Source organism: Notamacropus eugenii, chromosome 4 (genome assembly GCF_028372415.1).
Source record: "Notamacropus eugenii isolate mMacEug1 chromosome 4, mMacEug1.pri_v2, whole genome shotgun sequence".
Lineage (NCBI taxonomy): Eukaryota > Metazoa > Chordata > Mammalia > Diprotodontia > Macropodidae > Notamacropus > Notamacropus eugenii.
This window is the reverse complement of record NC_092875.1, coordinates 71728731-71748039: the sequence shown is the minus strand read 5'-3', so window position 1 is coordinate 71748039 and position 19309 is coordinate 71728731. Positions and strand designations below refer to the sequence as shown.

General features: G+C 47.5%; 1 protein-coding gene across 6 annotated transcripts; it reads left to right on the top strand.

Moving 5' to 3' along the window:
* The first annotated feature begins 2534 nt into the window (after positions 1–2534).
* Positions 2535–18832, top strand: UBXN6 (UBX domain protein 6). Of its 6 annotated transcripts, XM_072601838.1 has the most exons (13): positions 2631–2946; positions 3230–3294; positions 6948–7111; positions 10661–10725; positions 12244–12295; positions 12553–12681; positions 13861–13958; positions 14955–15030; positions 15905–15989; positions 16156–16375; positions 16468–16598; positions 16817–16962; positions 18083–18832. In XM_072601838.1, exons 4-13 carry the CDS (start codon positions 10721–10723, stop codon positions 18209–18211), a joined length of 1071 nt encoding a protein of 356 aa, XP_072457939.1. In that variant the 5' UTR covers positions 2631–2946; positions 3230–3294; positions 6948–7111; positions 10661–10720; the 3' UTR covers positions 18212–18832. The 6 variants fall into 6 exon arrangements, with proteins under 6 accessions (XP_072457935.1, XP_072457936.1, XP_072457939.1 ...); XM_072601834.1 differs by lacking the exon at positions 12244–12295 and having other exon boundaries at positions 2535–2946; XM_072601839.1 differs by lacking the exon at positions 3230–3294 and having other exon boundaries at positions 2633–2946.
* Positions 18833–19309: the final 477 nt, after the last annotated feature.

Below are 19309 nucleotides of genomic sequence, written 5' to 3'. Positions count from 1 at the left end.
GTCCATCTCTATAAAGGTAAAGGGAATAGATTGTCCTGTGACAATCACAGGGGGATCTCTCTCTTAGTCATTGCTGGCAAAATTCTTGCTAGAGTCCTCCTTAATAGGCTGATCCTTCACCTGGAAGATGGGCATATACCTGAGAGCCAGTGTGGCTTCAGAAAGGGCCAAGGAACGGTCGATATGGTGTCTGCTGTCTGACAACTCCAAGAGAAATGCCAGGAGCACAACAGAGGTCTGTACACAATGTTTGTGGATCTGACCAAGGCTTTTGACACTGTTGGTCATGAGGGTTTATGCAAAATCATGTCAAAATTTGGTTGCCCAGAGAAGTTCATCAATATTGTATGTCAATTTCATGATGGCATGTTTGCCCAGGTTCTGGATAGTGGACAAATCTCTCCTGCCTTCCCAGTCACCAATGGAGTGAAACAGGGCTGTGTGCTTGCTCCCATGCTTTTTAGCATGATGTCTTCAGCCATGTTGACAAATGCTTTCAATGAGGATGAACACGGCATCAAGATCAACTACCATACTGATGGTAAGTTCTTCAATTTGGAAAGGTTACAAGCCAAGACCAAAATGGAGGGCATGTTGGTGCATGATTTCTGTTTGCAGATGATTGTGCACTCAATGTAGCCTCTGAAGCTGAGATGCAACAAAGAATGGATCAATTCTCTGCTGCCTGTGCTAATTTTGTCCTAATAATTAACACCAAAAAAACACAGGTGCTCTATCAGCCACCACCACACCATCCATACATGGAACCATCAGTTACAACAAATGGAGAAGTTTTGAATGCTGTGGATAAGTTCACTTACCTTGGTAGTGTACTTTCCAGGGATGTACACATTGATAATGAGGTCGATGCATGCATTGCCAGAGCTAGCTCAGTGTTTGGGAGGCTCCGAAGAAAGGTTTGGGAGAGAAGAGGTATTAGGCTGACTACCAAACTGAAGGTCTACAGAGCTGTTGTGCTAACCTCATTGTTATATGCTTGTGAAACATGGACAGTCTACCAGCACCATGCCAGGAAACTGAATCACTTCCATTTGAACTGTCTTAGGAAGATTCTGAGGATCACCTGGCATGATAAGGCACCAGACACTGAAGTCCTTGCTCGAGCTGAACTGCCAAGTATTCAAACTATGCTTCAGAGAGCACAACTCTGATGGGCTGGCCACATTGGTGGAATGCAAAATGTATGCTTGCCAAAAAGACTATTTCATGGAGAACTCGCATGGGGCAGGCAATCACATGGTGACCAGAAGAAAGGATACAGGGACATTTCAAGGTCTCTCTCAAGAACTTTGGATTTGACTGTGCAACATGGAGACACTGGCACAGGACCCCTCAGCATGGCATGATTACATCAGAAAGGGTGCTGTGTTCTTTGAGCAAAGCAGAATTGAGACAGCACAAGGTAAAAGTAGAATGGGCAAATTTGGGATATCCACCGCAAATATTCAAACGGACTGTCTGTACCCAACCTGTGGTAGAGCATTCCAAGCTCATATTGGTCTGATCAGCCACAGTTGGAAACGCTGAAATTTCACTTTACAATGGTGATGTCATTTTGGTCCTATTCGAGAATGAAGGACAACAATCAAACAACGAACCAACCAACCATCCCCAGAACTTAGTACAGTGTCTGGCATATAGTAGGCACTTAATAAATATTTAGTGAATGAACTTTTCTTGAATAATTCCAATTTTTTTTCCCCAGAATGACTGGACCAATCCATAACTCCAACAGTGTGCATCTTTAAGGTGTCTGTCTTCTTATAGCCCTTTTAACACTGACAATCTCTATCTTTTATGATCAATCCTTCTTTTCCTGTGAGGAACCTTGAAGTTTAGGCAAGAGAGCCAGTTTTGGAGTCAGAAACTTCAGTAATCCGGGTTCAAATGCTGCCTCTGACTCACAGGTAAATCACTTAAACCCTCAGTGCTCCCAGAAATTTTCTGACTTTGGATTTACAGAGAAGTTGCTGACCCACAACAGGAGAGGAAATTTCCACACTAGGTGTCCCACAATAGTGAAATTATAAGTCCATCCCTAAACCAGATAATCATTTTTTGCTAATTTTTCTGGGTAAGAAGTGAAACCCAAGGTGCTTTACCTTGCATTTCTTTTACTATTAGTAACATGACCTTTTTTATCATATAGGTTCATAGACTTAGAACTGGAAGGGAAATACCTCATGGTAATGATAATTTTATAGCCCAGTATAAATATTATATATTCATATATTATAAAAGTATAAAATACATATGGAATACATATAGCACTTTAAAGTCTACCAAGTCATATGCTGTACCTCACAAGAACCCTATGAGGTAGATGCTACTATTCTCTCCATTTTACAGATGAAGAAACTGAGGCACAGACACATGATTTAGTTAAGTGACAGAGCCGGGATTTGAACTCAGGCCCCCTGACTCAATCCAGCATCCTTTCCGTCGTACTATGATGCACATAATCGGTAATAATGTGCCTTTTCCCTTTTGAAAGTTGTCCGCCTCCTTTGCCCACTTATTTTTTTCACAATAACCCTGTGAGGTAGGTACAATTGCTGTCCGCGTTTTACAAAGGAGGAAACTGAGGCTCCGAGGGCCTAAGTGACTCCATATCACACAGCCGCAAAGTGTCCGAAGCAGGACTTGACCCCGGGTCTCCCCGACTCCCTTCAGGAGCCATAGGCCGGCGGCCCCCGTCTTAACGCGTTAAGCCCCATTAAGGCTCCGCGCCCCGAGCTAAGCCCGGGGCCGCCAGCATGGAGGGCGGGGTGTTGTCAGCTGCCCCACCCCAGCGCCGGGCGCAGGCGCCCTGCCCCTTGGCTTCTATCACCTGTGGCAACAGGACCGGAAGATCAACGAGAGGAGGAAAGGATTCCAGAGCGTCTCCTGCACCATCGAGAGACACGACGGGCGGCGATGAAGGAGGTGGGAGCGCCCGGAGGTGCCTTCCGGTTCCCGCGGGCAGCCCTCCGCAACCATAGAGGCGCGAAAGGGAAGGAGAGGCCGGGAGGGCGATTGTCACGTGGTCGGGTGGGGTAGGAGAGAGTGGGGATTGGTGGGCGGGAGGGAAGGCGGGACTTCCTGGGTGGTATATTTTCCTTCCGGTTGTTGACTGGAGCTGCTCCGGCCCGGGCTTGTCCCAGCCCCCGCCGCCGCTGCCCCCTTCCCTCCCCCATTCCCCGCGGCCGCCATGAAAAAATTCTTTCAGGAGATCAAGGCGGACATCAAGTTCAAGAGCGCGGGGCCCGGGCAGAAACTCACGGACACGGCGGGGTGAGCGGGCCTGGAGGGGGGGGCGGGAGAGGGGAGGGGACGGCCTTAATCCCAACTGTGACCACCCCGCGGCTCCCCCGGCCTGTGGCTTACAACTCGGACTTGGCCGGCCGCCCTCTCCCGGCTCATCACGCAGCCCTCGAGCCCCCTCCCTCCCCGGTGGGCTAGCCTCCGGGTCTACGCCCCCCGGGTCTGGGACTCCTTGGGAAGCCTCTGCCCCCGACTGTGGGAGGAGTCCTTTCCTAACCGCCCCGCCCCCACCCGGCCCCGGCCCATCCCACCAGGGGTGCGGCAGTGGGGGCGGCTCCTGTCGGGACGAGGCCCCACGGTGCTGCCCATCCCATCTGTGCTCGGCCCACGAGGCGCGGGGTCCTGTTTATTCTCCGACTGACTCCCTCAAGCCACCCTCTTTCCACTTGGGTCCTTGCCGGCCCAATGCCCCTTGCCCTCAGAGGACCCTGCAAAGCCCTCTGCTAAACATGGCTCCCCTCCTGCCCTTCGCTGGGACCTCTGCCAAGCGGGGGATCCCTCTTGCCAAGACCACCTTGTGCCCTTGATCCTACCCCCTCCCCGCCAGCATTTCTCTAATAACTCTTCCATGTTTAGTCTCTATTCCCCCGGACTGTAGCTGCTTGTAGATGTGTCCGGGTTTTTATTCTTAAAAACATACCTACACACACTTGGACTTATTTTATTATTGTTTTATAATCTCTCCCTTTCAAAGTCATCTCCCTTCGTTGCCTGTTTTTCTTCACCTCCCACTCACCTCCTTCCAATCTAGTTTTTAGTACTCATATTCCATGGACACTGCCTTCTCCGAGAGGAAGAACGATCTTAATCCTTTGTTGACCTCTTGTTACGCTTATCACCCTTTTAATCCCCTTCTCCCTGAGTTTTGGTGACACTTTTTCCCTTCCCCCATCCTCCTAGGTCTTATCCAGTATTCCCTGCCCTCTCAGTAATCTCAGCTTCTGTGAGTCTGATTTTCATCCTTGTGTCCTTGACTCCTAAATTTGTATAATTCAACCCAGGATCTTACCTGACCTCCAGTCAGAATCACCAGCTGACTGCCAGATGTCTCTGTCTGGATGTTCCCTTGGCATTTCCAACTCCATCTGTCTAAAGTGGAACTCCTTTTCTTTCCCTCTATATTTGTTCCATCTCCAAATTTTCCCTACTTTTGAGGGTCATCGCTGTCTCTAGTTGTTCATCAGTTTTGTTTGACTGTTCTTGGCAAAGATACTGGAGTGGTTTGCCATTTCCTTCTCCAGCTCATTTTAGAGATGAGGAAACTGAGGCAAATAGAGGTTAAGTGACTTGCCCAGGATCACACAGCTAGCTAGGAAGTGTCTGAGGTGGGTAAGTCTTCCTGATTGCAGGCCTGGCACTGTATCCACTTTGTGGACTTCTTTCTAGTTGCACAGGTTTGCAGTTTTAAAATTGAATCTTCCTCCTATTGTCTTTCTCCTCCCCCCTTCTCTCCATTCACATTAGCATTAACCTCCTAATTGGTCTGTCCTCAGCTGTCAAAATAATGTTTGTACCATGTTACTCTCCTGTTCAGAAATCTTCAATGATTCCCAGTTATTATTGTACCTAGGATAAAATACAAACTCCTCAGCCTGGCCCTTAAAAAAGCCCCTTCCCCCTCCCCCCCCAATTTAGTTCCATCTTGGTTTTCCAGACTCATTTCACATTGTTCCCCTTCACATACTTTACCACCCAGCAAATAAGCCTCGTTGCTGTTCCCCAAACTTGGCCTTCTCCGTGCTTTCCTGTGACTGTTCCCAAGCCTGGAAATGTATTCCTTCCTGACTTCTAACTCATTTTGTTCAGGTGCCTCTTTTTAAGGAGAATTTTTCTTGGCATCTTCTCCCCCTTCATATTATATATACTCACCTGTTTACGTATTGTTTCTGCCAGTAGAATGTAATCTTGAGGTCAGGGACTGGTTTTTATTTTATTCTTGTGTTCCCAGTACCTGGTGTGGTGCCTTGCACATAATAGGTGCTTAGTAAAAGTTTGGTAGTAGTGGTGATGAGAGTTGTAGTTTTTGGCAGCAGGAAAATGAGTCTTTGAGAGGATAGGGGGACAGGAACCTGCCAGGGAGACAGGTGTCTTTGAGGAAATGGGGGTTGGATCTGTGAGGGGACTGGCAGGCTAGGTCTGTGGGAAGACAGGGAGGGAACACATCTGAGGGAAATGAAGGTCTATAAGGGGGACCTTTGAGGGTAGGGAAACTGTAGGGGATGATGAGAGACATGCTTTGAGATAAATTGGGTTCTGTGAAAAGATTTAGGAGCTGCTGGTTTGTGAGGGAAATTTGGAAAGAAACATTCTCAATAAGCCCCGTGAGGACAGAAATCCTAATTTCTTTGTCTTCCAAACATCCAGCATCTTCCTTGGTGTATAGTACCCTTGTTTGGAGACACATCATCATAGAATGCAAAGAAGGCTGGGAGTCAGAAGGACTTTGCTTTCAGTCCTGGCTCTGATGCTTTGTGTAACTGGGCAGGTCACTTCTCCTTGAACTTTGGTTTCCTCTTTTGTCAGATGAGTATGATAACATATGTACTTCTCACAGGGTGGTTGTACTTTGTCAGCCAGACTATAAAGTACTCTAGAATGTGAACATGATGATTGATCAGTGAGGTTGGGAGTCCACGGGAGAATTAGTTTCTGTCAAGAGTAGAGAAAAAGCCCTGAAGGGTTTGTATATGTCTGTGGTGTCTTCGAGCTACTCTGGTGGGAGATGTCAGCCACACTGCTTAGGAGCATTTGCTGATTTGGCTTTTCTCGAATGGCTCAGCTGTGCTGGGAAAGCCCACAAACGCTTCAAAGGATGTAGAGCTTGAGCTAGGGAGAGCAGGAAACCAAGGTGGGAATATGCCCGTGAGGAAATTCCATTCTGGCTGCCTCAGACATTCATTTATAGTTATTCAGCCACCATTCAGCTTTTACTGTGTGTCAGACATGTTGGGCATTGGAAGAAATAAACCTAAGACATACAGTCCCCGCCCTGCTGGAGCAGAGATTTGTAGTAACTATATAAAGTAGAATAAAATAAGCTGAAAGCAAAAGGGTGATGTCCCAGAATTCCTCCTACCCAGTTTTGAGTTGAGCCATTGTGCCCATGGGAAGGAGGGTTAGCAGGTAAGCCTTAGCATCTTTTATTTTCTCCACTTTGTGTTAATCCTTGATTGGGACCAGTAGAGTGGCCACTAGGGGCAGTGCAGTCAAAGGGGCTAGCTAGATGGCACAGTGTATAGAGCACTGGACTTGAAGTCGGGAAATCTGAGTTCAAATGTGGCCGTAGACGCTCACTAGCTTCATGACCCTGGGCAAGTCACTTAACCATGTTTGCATCAGTTTCCTTGTCTGTAAAATGAGCTGGAGAAGGAAATAGCAAACCATTCCAAATGAGGTCACTAAGAGTCGGACATGACTGAAATGACTGAACAACAAAAAACATAGTCAGAAGAGCACTGGGTTTAGAACACAAAGATTCATATTCCAGTCACAGCCCTGCTACTTATTACCCAGAATGATCTTGATCAAGGCACTTTCTCCCTGGACAGAGCTCTCTCTGTCTATGAGGGGAAGGGCTTGAACTAGTGGCATTAGGCTGACCTGCCTCCTTGTCTTTCCTTTAGGGAAAAAGTCACCAGGGAAAGGCCAAACCAGCAAGTAAGCAAGCAATCCCGCCAAGGACCAACCAATGAGGCCCAAATGGCAGCAGCGGCGGCACTGGCCAGGCTGGAGCAGAAGCAACCACGGTCCCGGGGACCCACGTCCCAAGATTCTATCCGGAACCAAGGTGAGGACTGTGCATTACTGCCCAGGCTTCCCCACTCTCCCTGGGGAAAAACATGGGGTCCTTTGAATGATGCCATCTCCCCAAAAGGAAGGTCAGGGATAATCCACAATGTTAGGTTCAGAGGAGTTAGCTCCTCAGTGTCACGTCACCAGACCAAGAGCCTCATGCCTGGAGAAAAGCTGCCTGTGTCAGCTGACTTTGGACAAGGAGGGCCTCTCCCTTGTCTAGGCCTTCTGTCCTCCTACATACAAGGGTGACATCCCCTGCTCTGCCTCCCTCCTCACAGGGATATTGTAAGGATGCGTTTGTGAAGCACTTTATGGGGAAAGAAAGAGATGAGGGTATGTAATCCTGGAGTGTGGGCCCAATTCAGTTAGCATGGGTGAAGTGCCTTGTATGTGCATGGCAGGGTCAGGCAGGCCTGTTTGCTTCTTCTCTGTTGTTACAATATGTGGTCTGAGGGGTCAGGGAAAGCTTCCAAGGAGGGAGAGCTGGAGCCAAACTTTGAAGGAGGCCTCTGAGAGAGGACATTCCAGGCTTAGGAGGCAGTGTAAACAGAATTCCCCTTTAGGGTAAAGAGAGGTCCATCTTGTTTGGCTGGAGTGCAGGATATATGTAGGGAGAGAATAATAGGAGATGAGACTTGATGAGATATGGGGCAGGCACCAGACTGTAGGGCAGCAGGGGTGGGAGGGCTGTCATAGTGCACGAGGCGCTGGGCAGCACTTCGTGTATGGCCTCTGACATGAGCTGTGTGACCCCGGGGCAGGTGACTCAACCTCCGCCTGCCTTCGTCTCTTCCTTTGTAAAACACCGATACTAGCAGCACTGCCTGCCAGGGGGTTGTGAGGATCAACTGAGTTAATATTTATCTATTGCTTTGCAGATCTTAAAGTGCTCTTTAAATGGTAGCTAGCATTATTACAGAAATTGCAGCTTACTTGGCAAGCAACAAAATGACCAGGTTTTTGAATAGAGGAATAACATGACTCAGTGTCTCCAGAAGGAAGATTAATTTGAGTACAATATGGGTATGAGATTAAAGGGAGGAAGGCAGAGGGAGGCAGAAGACCTATCAGGAAGTTAATCACCCAATGGCTGTGGGGGTGGGAGCAAATAAGAGGACAGATGCCAGAGATGATAAGGAGGCAGAAATAGTAGTTAGGTATTAGAACTTAGAGAAAAGTCACAGATGACCAGAATGATGGTAGGATCTCTGATGAAAATGGTGAAGCTAGAAGGAAAAAACAAGCTTATTTTTGAACAAGTTGAATTTGAGACTCATTGGGACATCTGGGTGGAGATGTTCTTATGCTGGTCTGGTGCTTAGAGTTGCTCACAACTCACTCTGTAGATTTGGGAGTCATTTGTGTGGGCATGGTAGATGAAACCTGAATGAGATTACCTAGAGATGGGGTAGAGAGAAAGCTAAGGACAGAACCTTGTAGAGGCCCTTCTGATAAGAGAATGGGAAGTGGGCAGGCAACCAGTGAAGAAGACAGTGGGGCATAATTAGGGCTAGAATGGTCACCAGGACCATGTGGTATCACTGAGTATCCATAAAGAGGGAGTGGTCAGTGGTATCAGACATTAGAGGGAAGCAAAGGAGGATGAAGATTGAAAAAGGCCATTGGTTTGACAATTAGATGGTCATTGTTGACCTTTGAAAAAGCAGTTTCAGTGGAATGCTAGGACTGAAGATAATCTTACAAGAGGTGAAGAAGGAAGTAGGGAGGGAAGGAGGTGGCAGCACACAGGGGTTTTAGTAGTAAAGGAGAAGAGAGAGATTGAATAGTCCTTTCCTTAGATGGGCTTTTTTAGAACTGGGGAAGACCAGCACATGGGACGGAGCTGATGGTAAGGGAGAAATCTATGGAGTATGAGAAACAACTGCCTGCCTGCTGGAGTGAGGTCTTAGAGGAGAAAAAGAAGTCTCAGACTCTTCTAGTGGCCAGAGAAGGGGAAAGAGAAGGTTAGCAGGATTAGCAGGAGGGATTTTCTCTGTAGTAATGACTACGCCATCTGCTGTCAGAGTGTGAGGCCTGTGGATCCAGGGAAGGGGAGGAGATGAGCAAAGGCTTGGCATTGGGAGTTGTAGAAAATGAAGTGAGGGGTTGATGTAAGTAGGGTAGGCTTATGATACAGGAGCAAGGGCCCAGGGGAGGAAGAGAAAGGGGGGCTGAATGCATAGGCTGGGGGGAAGGGGTAGGAGACAAACTTTGCCATTTTCGCCATGTCCTGGTATATTGGGGGTTTTTTCTGCCTTTGTATTATAGCTCTCTGATCTCTACCATGATCTGCTTTGTGATCTGAGCAGATCTTGTGATCTGCTTAGGATCTCTTGGTGGTGGTAGTGTTAGTCAGCAAACATTTATAAAGCAGGTAATATATTGTTAGGCACTAAGGATAGAAAGACAGAAATGGAGCAGTCCCTGCCCTCAAGAGCTTACATTCTGCCAAGGGAAACAGCACCTTTGTCTACACACACACACAGACATACAAATATGTAGATATAGATTTGCATATTTATGCATGCATAGATACATATACACACAACACACACACAAAAGTAAACTTAAGATAATTTGTGGTGGCAAGGACAGTAAGAATAGGGGTAGGGACCAGGAAACGCTTCATAGAGAAGGTGCCAGGAGCTAAGTTTTGAAGGAAATGTGATCTGAAGAGGTGGAAAGAATTCTAGGCAAAGGAAACATGGGAGGCCCAGAGACAGGATATAAAGCATCTGGAGAGGTAGGTAGGATGAGACCAAGTCGTGAAAGTCTTTAAAAGCCAAACCAGAGAAGTTGGATGGTAATGCAAAAGGTAGTAGTGAGCCATTGGAGTAGAGGAATGACATGATGTCAGATTGAAGTTTTCTGGAGGGTAGATAGATAGGAGGGAGGAGATTAGTGCAGCAGACTAGCTAAGAGGTGATTAGGGCCTAAACTAGGGTCATTGCTGTGTGAGTAGAGAGAAGGGCACAGATAGGAGATGACGTGGAGGTAGAAATGGCAGCTGTACGGGAGTCCAGGTCGCAAACTTCAGGGACTTGAATTGAGGCACCCTTGAGGGAAAGGTGGACATTTTGAAGATAGTGGGGGATTTGGGGTGGGTAAACGTGGGTTTGTGTTTAGGACATATGGAAACCTTGAGGGCATCTTTACTATTTTTGGTTGGTGCCTTCAGCTCTGGCACATGCTGTATCAGCCTTTACAGAAAAGGAGACAGAGAGCAGTGAGGTTCCAAATTTGCCCAACATTCCACAAACCCTGCATGGCAGAGCCAGATCTCTGCCACACTGCCCCCTGCTGGTCTGTGGGGGCTCTAACCAGCACCATGAGGCAGGTGTGATTGCAGTTTGCATTAAACAGGTCAGGAACATGCATGGTTCACATGCCTAGCACAGCCCAATCAGGGTACTGGGGATGCATGGTGGGGCCTAGATGAGAACTCTATTCTGTGCTGAGGTAGAGAGACAAGGACCAACACACCCAGAAGCAGATACATTCTTGGACCTACTTCTTCCCTTTTTTGTTTTCTGTTTTTCAGTGAAGAAAGAATTACAAGCAGAAGCCACCATTAGTGGGAGTGCCGAGTATTCTGGAGCAAATGTGGTAAGTTGGAGGAGGGGGTGATGAGTATGGGAAGAGATTCTGGATACCCGAAAAAGACCACATCTGCTGGCACACACAGACCTCCTTGGCTTCCTTTTGATTAACCAGTCTATTCACAAATATTTACTGGGAATTCAGCCTGTACTAGGCACTGTGGAGAGGAATTATACGTGGATTATGAAATGTGGTTTCTATACTCAGCTTTGAGGCGAATTAGGGAGATAAAATATACTATCTGTGAACTTGGTTACATAACCTATGTAGGTCCCAATTTCTCTATCATGAATTGATTGATTTCAAAGATCCCTCCTGGTTCTGATATCTGTAAAACTTATATACCCTCATGAACCAATAGGCTATGACTAAGACAATATGTAAGAAGAACCTAGGATGGCATGGGCCTGGGTGCTTCTCCTACTGAGGCAGATTATCTTTCCCCAGGCCCACCTACTCACACCCCAGTAGACTGGACTCAGACCGCTGATCAACCTCTCTGAACTGGGCTAGGCTGCTTCTTCAAATGACAAATTCATTCCCAAGCCTGTGCTTCCAGCTTTGTGCGATCTATCAGGTCCACTTCATGTCACAAGCAGCCAAAGGAGAAGGGCTCTGCACAGTGACAATAATAGCTTACATTGGGTACTTTTTTTAAAAGATAATATGACCTTGGCATTGAGACATCCAGGTTCAAATCAGCCTCTGAACTGTGTGACCTTGGGCAAGTCACTTAACGACTGAGGGGTTCATTTTCTTCCTCTATAAATATTTAGACTCCCTTCTCTACAGGGTTGTTGTGAGGAAAGTGCTTTGTAAACCTTTAATGTGCTCTGCCCTCACACAATCTAAAAAGAAGGGACAAGTGTCCTGAAGGCCATCTGGACTGACTTTTACCTGGGCCAGGTTCTCTGTCCACCCTTCCCAGCAGGTGCCCATCTGGCTTCTCTGCCTTCCCCTCGGGGGGCAGGGGGGCACCCTGTTTGCTGAGGCAGCCTGCTCCACTGTTAGACAACTCTGACTGTGAGCAAGGGTTTCTTGGTCCAGTCCCACACACCTGCTTTGCTGTACCTTGTAGCTACTATTCCTCATTCTGTGTTTTAGGGGTAAAAGACGAGCCTTTTCCCACTTGCACACAATAGCCCTTTATACACCTGAAGTCTTTTCAGCAAGCCAGAGATCACCAGGTGAGATGTGCTTTTATATGGTGTTCACATGATTTCCCCTCGTATTGCCCTTTCTCAGACATGCTCCTGACATTACCAGAGTGAGGTACCTAGCACTTCACGTGAGCACAACATTCCAGGGGTACTCCACTGACCAGGGAAGCCTCTAGGCTGCTTCTTCGTGCAACCTTGGATCCCATTAGCTTTTTTTGGCTGCCATGTCCCATTTACCTCATTGAACTTCTGGTTTCCTACCACTATAAGAATTCACAGAATCTGTTGTCTAACCACCCTTCACTTGTTCTCTTTGTAAAGTAAGCATAGAACTTTACATTTGCCCCTATTCAATTTTGTCCAGCCTATCGTTCTGGTCTGTGGAGAACTTTCTGGATCCAGACAATGTGAAAAATGTGAGTGGTTATCCTAAAATTACAAAACTTTGTAAGTGGATTGTGCTGCTGCAATGCACCAGCAGTTGAGTCTCTTGCCTAGGCCATGCAGACAGTTAGCAGCCAGGTGGGTGATGGGGTCCTCCCAGAGGAAGGATGGGCCTGGTAGTGTTCCAGGCAGAGTAAGGAGACAGACTCGAATGAATCCCAAAGAGTCTGATCCCATCAGGAGGAGAGGGAGCCCATGGCCCACATGCTCATTCTTATTTCTCCCCCAGGTATCCGAGGCTAAGGAGGAGGGATCTTCACACCTGTCTGTGAGTGGGGTTTATTTTACTTGCCCATTAACTGGAGCCATCTTGAGAAAAGACCAGCGGGATGCCCATATCAAAGAGGCCATTAACAAGGTGAGGAGGGGCTTGGGCTCAACTTCACCTTGGAGCCCAATCAGCCTGTCCTTCCTCCAACAGTTGTTGGAAGGAAATTATTTGTGTCTCTTACTCCCCTGGCTGAGAATCTACTTTCCTATCTATGACGATGACATCGATCTCATTCCGTACATGGGAAGTTCAGGGTGGTGGAGTCAACAGAGACCTGAATTTGGGATCCTCAGACCTGGATTTAAGTCCTAGCTCTCCTGCTTTGTCCCTGGGTGATCGCAGGGAATCCCTTACCTTCTCTAGGTCTCTGTCAGATGAAGAGTTTGCACTTCCAGCTCTGAAGCTCGTCTGTCCTAAGTTGACTTTTTTTTGACCCAAGCATGACACTTTACATATATCCCTATTAAATTTCATCATGTTAGCTTTGGACCCATGCTCTAACTTGTCAAGATTTTTTTAGTTCTTGACTGTGATTTGAATTAGTTATTCCTCTTGGCTTTGTGTCATTTGTAAATTTGATGAAATGTGCCATTTGCTCCTATATCCAAGCTTTGGTAAAACATTAAATAGTATAGGCCCTGGGGGCATCCACTGGAGACTCCTCGGACACAGACTCCCTCTGTACACTCCATCAGTCATTTCTAAACCCATTGATCATCATGTTCCTACTTAGACTCACACTCTGTCTTGTGTCTAAGAATATGTTGGGGTTTATCAATTGCCCTACTAAAATACACCTGTACTACATGGTCAGTCACTTTGTCCACAAAGGAAACATGGCAGGAGGCCTGAGTGGGGAGGCTAAGAGACCTTACCCTCTTGGGGGCCTCAACTTCTTCATCTCTAAAGTGGTGGTGGGGTTGAATTGGGTGATGTCCTTTCTAGCGCTAAACCTCAGATCCAGGGACCTCAGTGAAGCCACGCTGGCTCTGTGTGTGCTAACCTGTCATTTGTTTTGTTTGTCTTTCTCCAAATCTGGGTGCCAGCCTAAAGGCAGTGTAGCCTAGTAGATAGAGCTGGCCCTCTTGCCAAGAGTCCCCAGGCTCCAGTCCCACCTCTCACGTACTGGGCAGGTCACTTCCCCTCATTAAGCCCTAGGGTCTTCATTTGTAAAAAGGGGCTTATCGGACTTCTGCTCTTTGTCCCCGAGGGCTCAGATGACAAATCTGAACCTGCTACAGAAATGAGTTATTGTTCCTTCTCCAGCACTCAGACAAAGACCCAGTGGCTGCTTCCATCATGAAGATCCACACGTTCAACAGGGACCGAGAGAAAGTGAAATTGGGGGTGGACACCATTGCCAAGTAAGACTTTCATTTCATGGAAAGAAGCCTGGGGGCATTTTCAGAGCTGTCACCTCCAGTCTCTCTTGTAGCAATAATAACAACAATAATAAAAGTCATTAATGGCATTTATAAAGCACCTACTGTGGGCCAGGCACCCTGCTAAGTGCTTTACAATTATTGTCTTGTTTGATCCTTGCAACAACCCTGGGAAGGAGGTCTTATTGTTATCCCTATTTACAATTCAGGAAACTAAGGCAGACAGAGATTAAGTGATTTGCCCAAGGTCACACAGCTAAAAAGTATCTGAGGCCATATTGAACTCAGATCTTCCTGACTAGGCCCAGCATTGTGTCCACTGTGCCTTAAGGTAGATAACAGGGCACTGAGGACCAGAGAGAAACAATGATTTACTGAAAGTCACCCAGAGTCAAAACTAGAATTCGATCTTGGGACTTATGCCTAGGCCTACTTCCCCTGTGCTATTTGTTGGGGTTACCTGCAGCCCCAGAGAATCAGGGTTCTTTGGGTTTTGTTGGCATAAAGAGGCCCCATGGCTTAAGACAGGCAGAGGCTTTTGTTTGCCAATGCTTGTGATGAGAATAGGAGGCAACCGTGTCTTGGCCTCAGTCCTGCCTAGGAGCAGGAAAAATGATAGATGGAGGTCCCACCAGGGGACCCAAATCCTCGAGTACCTAGAGTCAGAACCCACCCAGCATCTCCTGCATGTTCCATGTTACTTTCACATTGAGTTAATGCACCTTCCTACTAGGTGTAGATTTAGAGCTTGGCACTCTGGGTTATTCTCTGTCCTCTGAAACAAGGAAGAAGGAAAGGGAGCCATTTGCCTGCAACCCCTCCCTGCACTGGCACAGTAGAGGTGCCTCCTACAGGTGGCTTCAGGATTGGATTGTCTCTCATCACATTCAGCCCACAAATCCCCAGGAAAGCAAAAACACAGTAGTCATCATTCATCTGGCAAACTGAGAAACCTTGTGTTCTTGTCCCTCTGCATAGGTACCTGGACAACATCCATCTTCACCCAGAAGAGGAGAAATATAGGAAGATCAAATTGCAAAACAGAGTGTTTCAGGTAATGTTAATTTCATCCCCTCCCTAGGATTTCAGCTGTACGGTATGTCTTCTCTCTTCATACTGTCACTATCTGAGTGTAGACTCTTCCTGCCATCTGCTTAGACCCTCACAGGAGCCTCCTGACAGGTCTCACAGCCTTTCCTCTCTGCCTCCTCCAACACACAGAATAATCTCACTTGGGTATGGACCTTGTCCTAGGAACCTTCTGCTCGCAGCCTTCTGCCCATCATGTCAAGTTCAGACTGCTTTGCCAGGCATTAGAAGCCTACCGTAGTCTCAGCTGCCTTACTTTTTAACCTGATCTCCTCAGACTCCCCACCATGTGCCAAACTGAACTCCTCTCTGTTCCCTTTTCTCTTCTGAGCTCCCGCCTGTTCTGTGAAATGCTGTAAGTGCTGTTCTTCTGAGAAGCCTCCCTTCCTCTGCCCTTAGTAACAGCCTTCCCCAGGGTTGGGGAACCTGTGGCCTCAAGGCTACATGTGGCCCTCTAGGTCCTCTTTTGCGGCCCTTTGACTGAAACCAAACCTCACAGAACACATCCCCTTAATAAAAGGATTTCTTCTATAAAACTTGGATTCAGTCAAAGGGCTACACTTGATGACCTAGAGGGCCACATGTGGCCTCGAGCCCGCAGGTTCCCCATCCTGACCGTCCCTCTCAGGTCTCACATAGCAGTTTGTTATTTTGTGTATCCTATTGTTCTCTGTAGGAGCGATAACCCCTTATCAGCCTGTAAGTTAGTTCCAAGAGGGAGGGGACTGTGTCTTATTTAAGTTTTGTGTTGAACCCAGGATAGTGTCTTTGCAAATAGGCTCTTAATACATGCATGGAGGGGGCCAAGCCATTGCACCACAATCCCACTTCTCTTTTAGGAGCGGATCAACTGCCTAGAAGGTGCTAATGAGTTTTTTGAAGCCATTGGGTTTGAGAAGATGACCCTCCCTATTCCAGAACAAGGCAAGGGGCTGGGATGGGTCATGGGCATTAGCTATTCCCAGCATGGGGAGAGGGAGAACATAGTCTTATCCAAAGAATAAGGGCCAGACTAGGCCCTGGTCCCTTTCAGGGCAGAGGAGGGGCAGTGGCTCAGGAAGCAACCTAAGGACCCAATGTTCCTCTGCAGAGACCTCTGAGGAGTACTATGTGCTGAATGAGGATGCCCTGGCCCAGGTAAAAAAACTGGAAGAGCACAAAGTCACCTTGCAGAGCTCGGAGCCAGTGCGGGCTCAGCTAGCCCGGCAGCGACGAATCTTCCAGCCCTCCCCCCTAGCTGCCCAGTTTGACCTACCTGGGGACTTCTTCAACCTCACAGCAGAGGAGCTCAAACGGGAGCAGAAGCTAAGGTTGGGCTGAGTTGTTTGGGTGGAGGGTGCAGGCTGAGACCCTGCCAGGTGAGGTCGAACTCGGGTCAGGCCAAGCCTTCTGTGTTCTCCAGGGCAGACACTGTGGAACGGCTGAGTGTGCTTCGGACCAAAGCCATGAGGGAGAAGGAGGAACAGCGGGAAATGCGAAAATACACCTATACCCTCTTACGGGTTCGCTTTCCGGATGGGCACATCCTCCAGGGTAAACTAGCCCCGTTATCCCCAGTATTGCTGGGACCAGTGGCAGGGAAGGGCTAAGCTGGTCCTAGCAGGCCTGACCACAGGAGAGACACCAGGTCTAGGAGTGGAACGGGGCAGGGGTTTAGGAGAGTGAGCAGGGCCAGCCAGGCCATTCATGTTGCTATGGTGAAGCAGAATGTACCATTTGTGCTTTGTTGCCCCATCCCCCACCCTTCCCAGGTACCTTCTATGCTCGAGAGCGGCTGTCTGCACTCTACAGCTTTGTGAGGGAGGCCCTGCTCAATGACTGGCTGCCCTTTGAACTGCTTCCCGCAGGCGGGCATAAACTGTTGGATGAAAACCTAGCCTTCAACGAATGTGGGCTGGTAAGTGTTGAGAGAACCCTGGCCTCATTCCTCAATGGAGAACCCTTCAGTATAAATCAGCTCTGATTCAGAAGCCGTTAAGTCAGGCTTCATAGTTCACATTTTCTGAGAGCAGGGAGGGTTCTTCCTTTAAAAAAAAAAATGGTATTTACAAAAAGCCCTGGGCATATATAGAGTCTGAAGGCCTGGCCTAGTGACAGCATATTGCCTCCCTGCTCTAGGCCATGTTAGAAAAGTCCCTTCTAACAGTCTGTAATTCTGCATATACTATAGGATTCCTTTTAACTAGCCAGCACCTAGGCCATTGCAAATACTAATTTTTTCAAATTAATAAAACCATTTAAGGACAGTTTTTTCAGGGCCCAGGCTTTTGTATAGCCTGAGGTCCTGCTCTCCACCTGTTCCCCACTCCCTGCTAATAGGCAGTGGAAGCTGTCTTTCCAGCAAGTCTGTGAGGGAGATGGTGGGAAGCACTGTTATTCCCATTTTCTAGAAGTTGTGATTTATCCACGGTCACATAGCTATTAAGTTGTGAAGCCAAGACTGGAACTGTGACCAGAGATCTCTCCCATGACACCATCTGAGCACAGGACTTCCCTCAGCCATTCCAGTCAAATGGAGAAGATTCTTGTAGCTTGAGGCCAATAACCAAGACTCCTTAGATAACCTGGAGGCTGTGAGGGGGTAGAACTTGGGAGCATTCCTAGAGTACTGACCATCCCATCTGCCCAAAAACACCTGATTCTCCAACCATCCAGTTTCTAAATTGTTTGTAAAGATGCCTTATAAAAAGCACTGGGTTTGAAATGTGAAGACCTGAATGTATATCTCAGTTCTTTCACGTATACTCTCTCTGTCTCTGTCTCTGTCTCTCTCTCTCTCTCTCCCCCTCCCTCCGCCTCCCCCATACTCACTCACTCTCATACACTACCTTTAGCTAAAATATTTCTGCTCAAACCACACCTGCTAAAATGAGACTAAAACAAAAGCATGTAGATATCACTATCCAATCCCCTAGTGAACTGTGGTGGGGCTGAAGGAGAGGGCAGGACAAAGACTCCCCAACAAGTTGCCTGCCTTCATTGGGGGCCATTGAGTGAGTGAATGGGTTTGATTTCAGGTACCTTCAGCTCTTCTGACTTTCACTTGGGACACAGGAGTCTTGGAAGACATCAGGGCATCAGGGGCCGAGCAGTCCCCTGCAATTCTGAAACCTGAACTTCTTGCAACTGTCGAAAACCTCGCATGAAATAAAACCAGGCTTGGCCTCGGCCCCATCGGTTCTGTCTCATGCTCCTCCCCTCCTGCCACCCCTCCCTTTGCCCCTTCTGTCTCCCAGATTCCAAGCAGAAACTGCCCGATTCTCGTGGCCTTTTGCTTGGGGAGGCGGGCTGCAATGTGGAGGTGGGATTAGTTCAAGGATGAGGAGAGTTGTCCTCTCAGCATAGGCAGACTAGGATATATGGTAGCCCTTTTCTGGCACCCCGACACTTTGGTTTTGGGAACAGGGTGATAAGAACTTCCCTCGGTCCCAGAGCACATGGCTGGGTAGAGCCGTGGAGGCCCCCCTACCTTGGAAAAGCTGCATTTGTGCTTTTTGTACGCATGGTTTTGAAACGTGCTCTGAGCAGCTGTTAATGTACAGGTTGTTTAACTTGAGGCATAGTGTGAGTAGAGAGATGCTGGTCATTTCATTGGTGGGGCACGAGGGAAGAACTTCCTTGGCTGATGGGACCTACTTCAGGACTGGGTTCAGCTACTCTCTTATGTTCTTGTATATAAAATGGACGAAGAAGCAACTGGTATGTCACTACATGATGCCTATAAACGCTAAATTATGAAATTGATTAAAAAGAATATTTGAATACAACTTCCTGGAACTCATTTATTCAAGGTAACAGAGTCTCTTAAAGATGGAACTTTGCTGACAAATCAATAGCTTGGTGTGGAGGTGAAGGATATTTTTGTGGACACTGAGTGGATAAACTTAGGATGTATTCTATGATTTAGGATGAAAAGCCAACTTCAGTTTTCACAGGAAAAACAATTCTAATAATTGTTCTAATAATTTCCCAAATTAGGGAAATCAAGGAACAAGGATTTGTTCGTAGAGCTCTCACAACCAGGTGTAATAGAAGAATGCAGGCATTAGCCTTATCATAATGCTCCGCATGTTATTCTCCTGCTCCTGTGGCAAGAGGGGGAATGTCCAGGTGGGAGCTGAAGAATGTCTCCTCTCTCACTCTAACACCCTTCCCATATTCTTTTGGAGAATGAGCATTCCACAGAAATGAAGAAGCAAACTTTGCCCCTTTAAGTGTCAGTACTTAAAAAAAAAAAAAAGAAC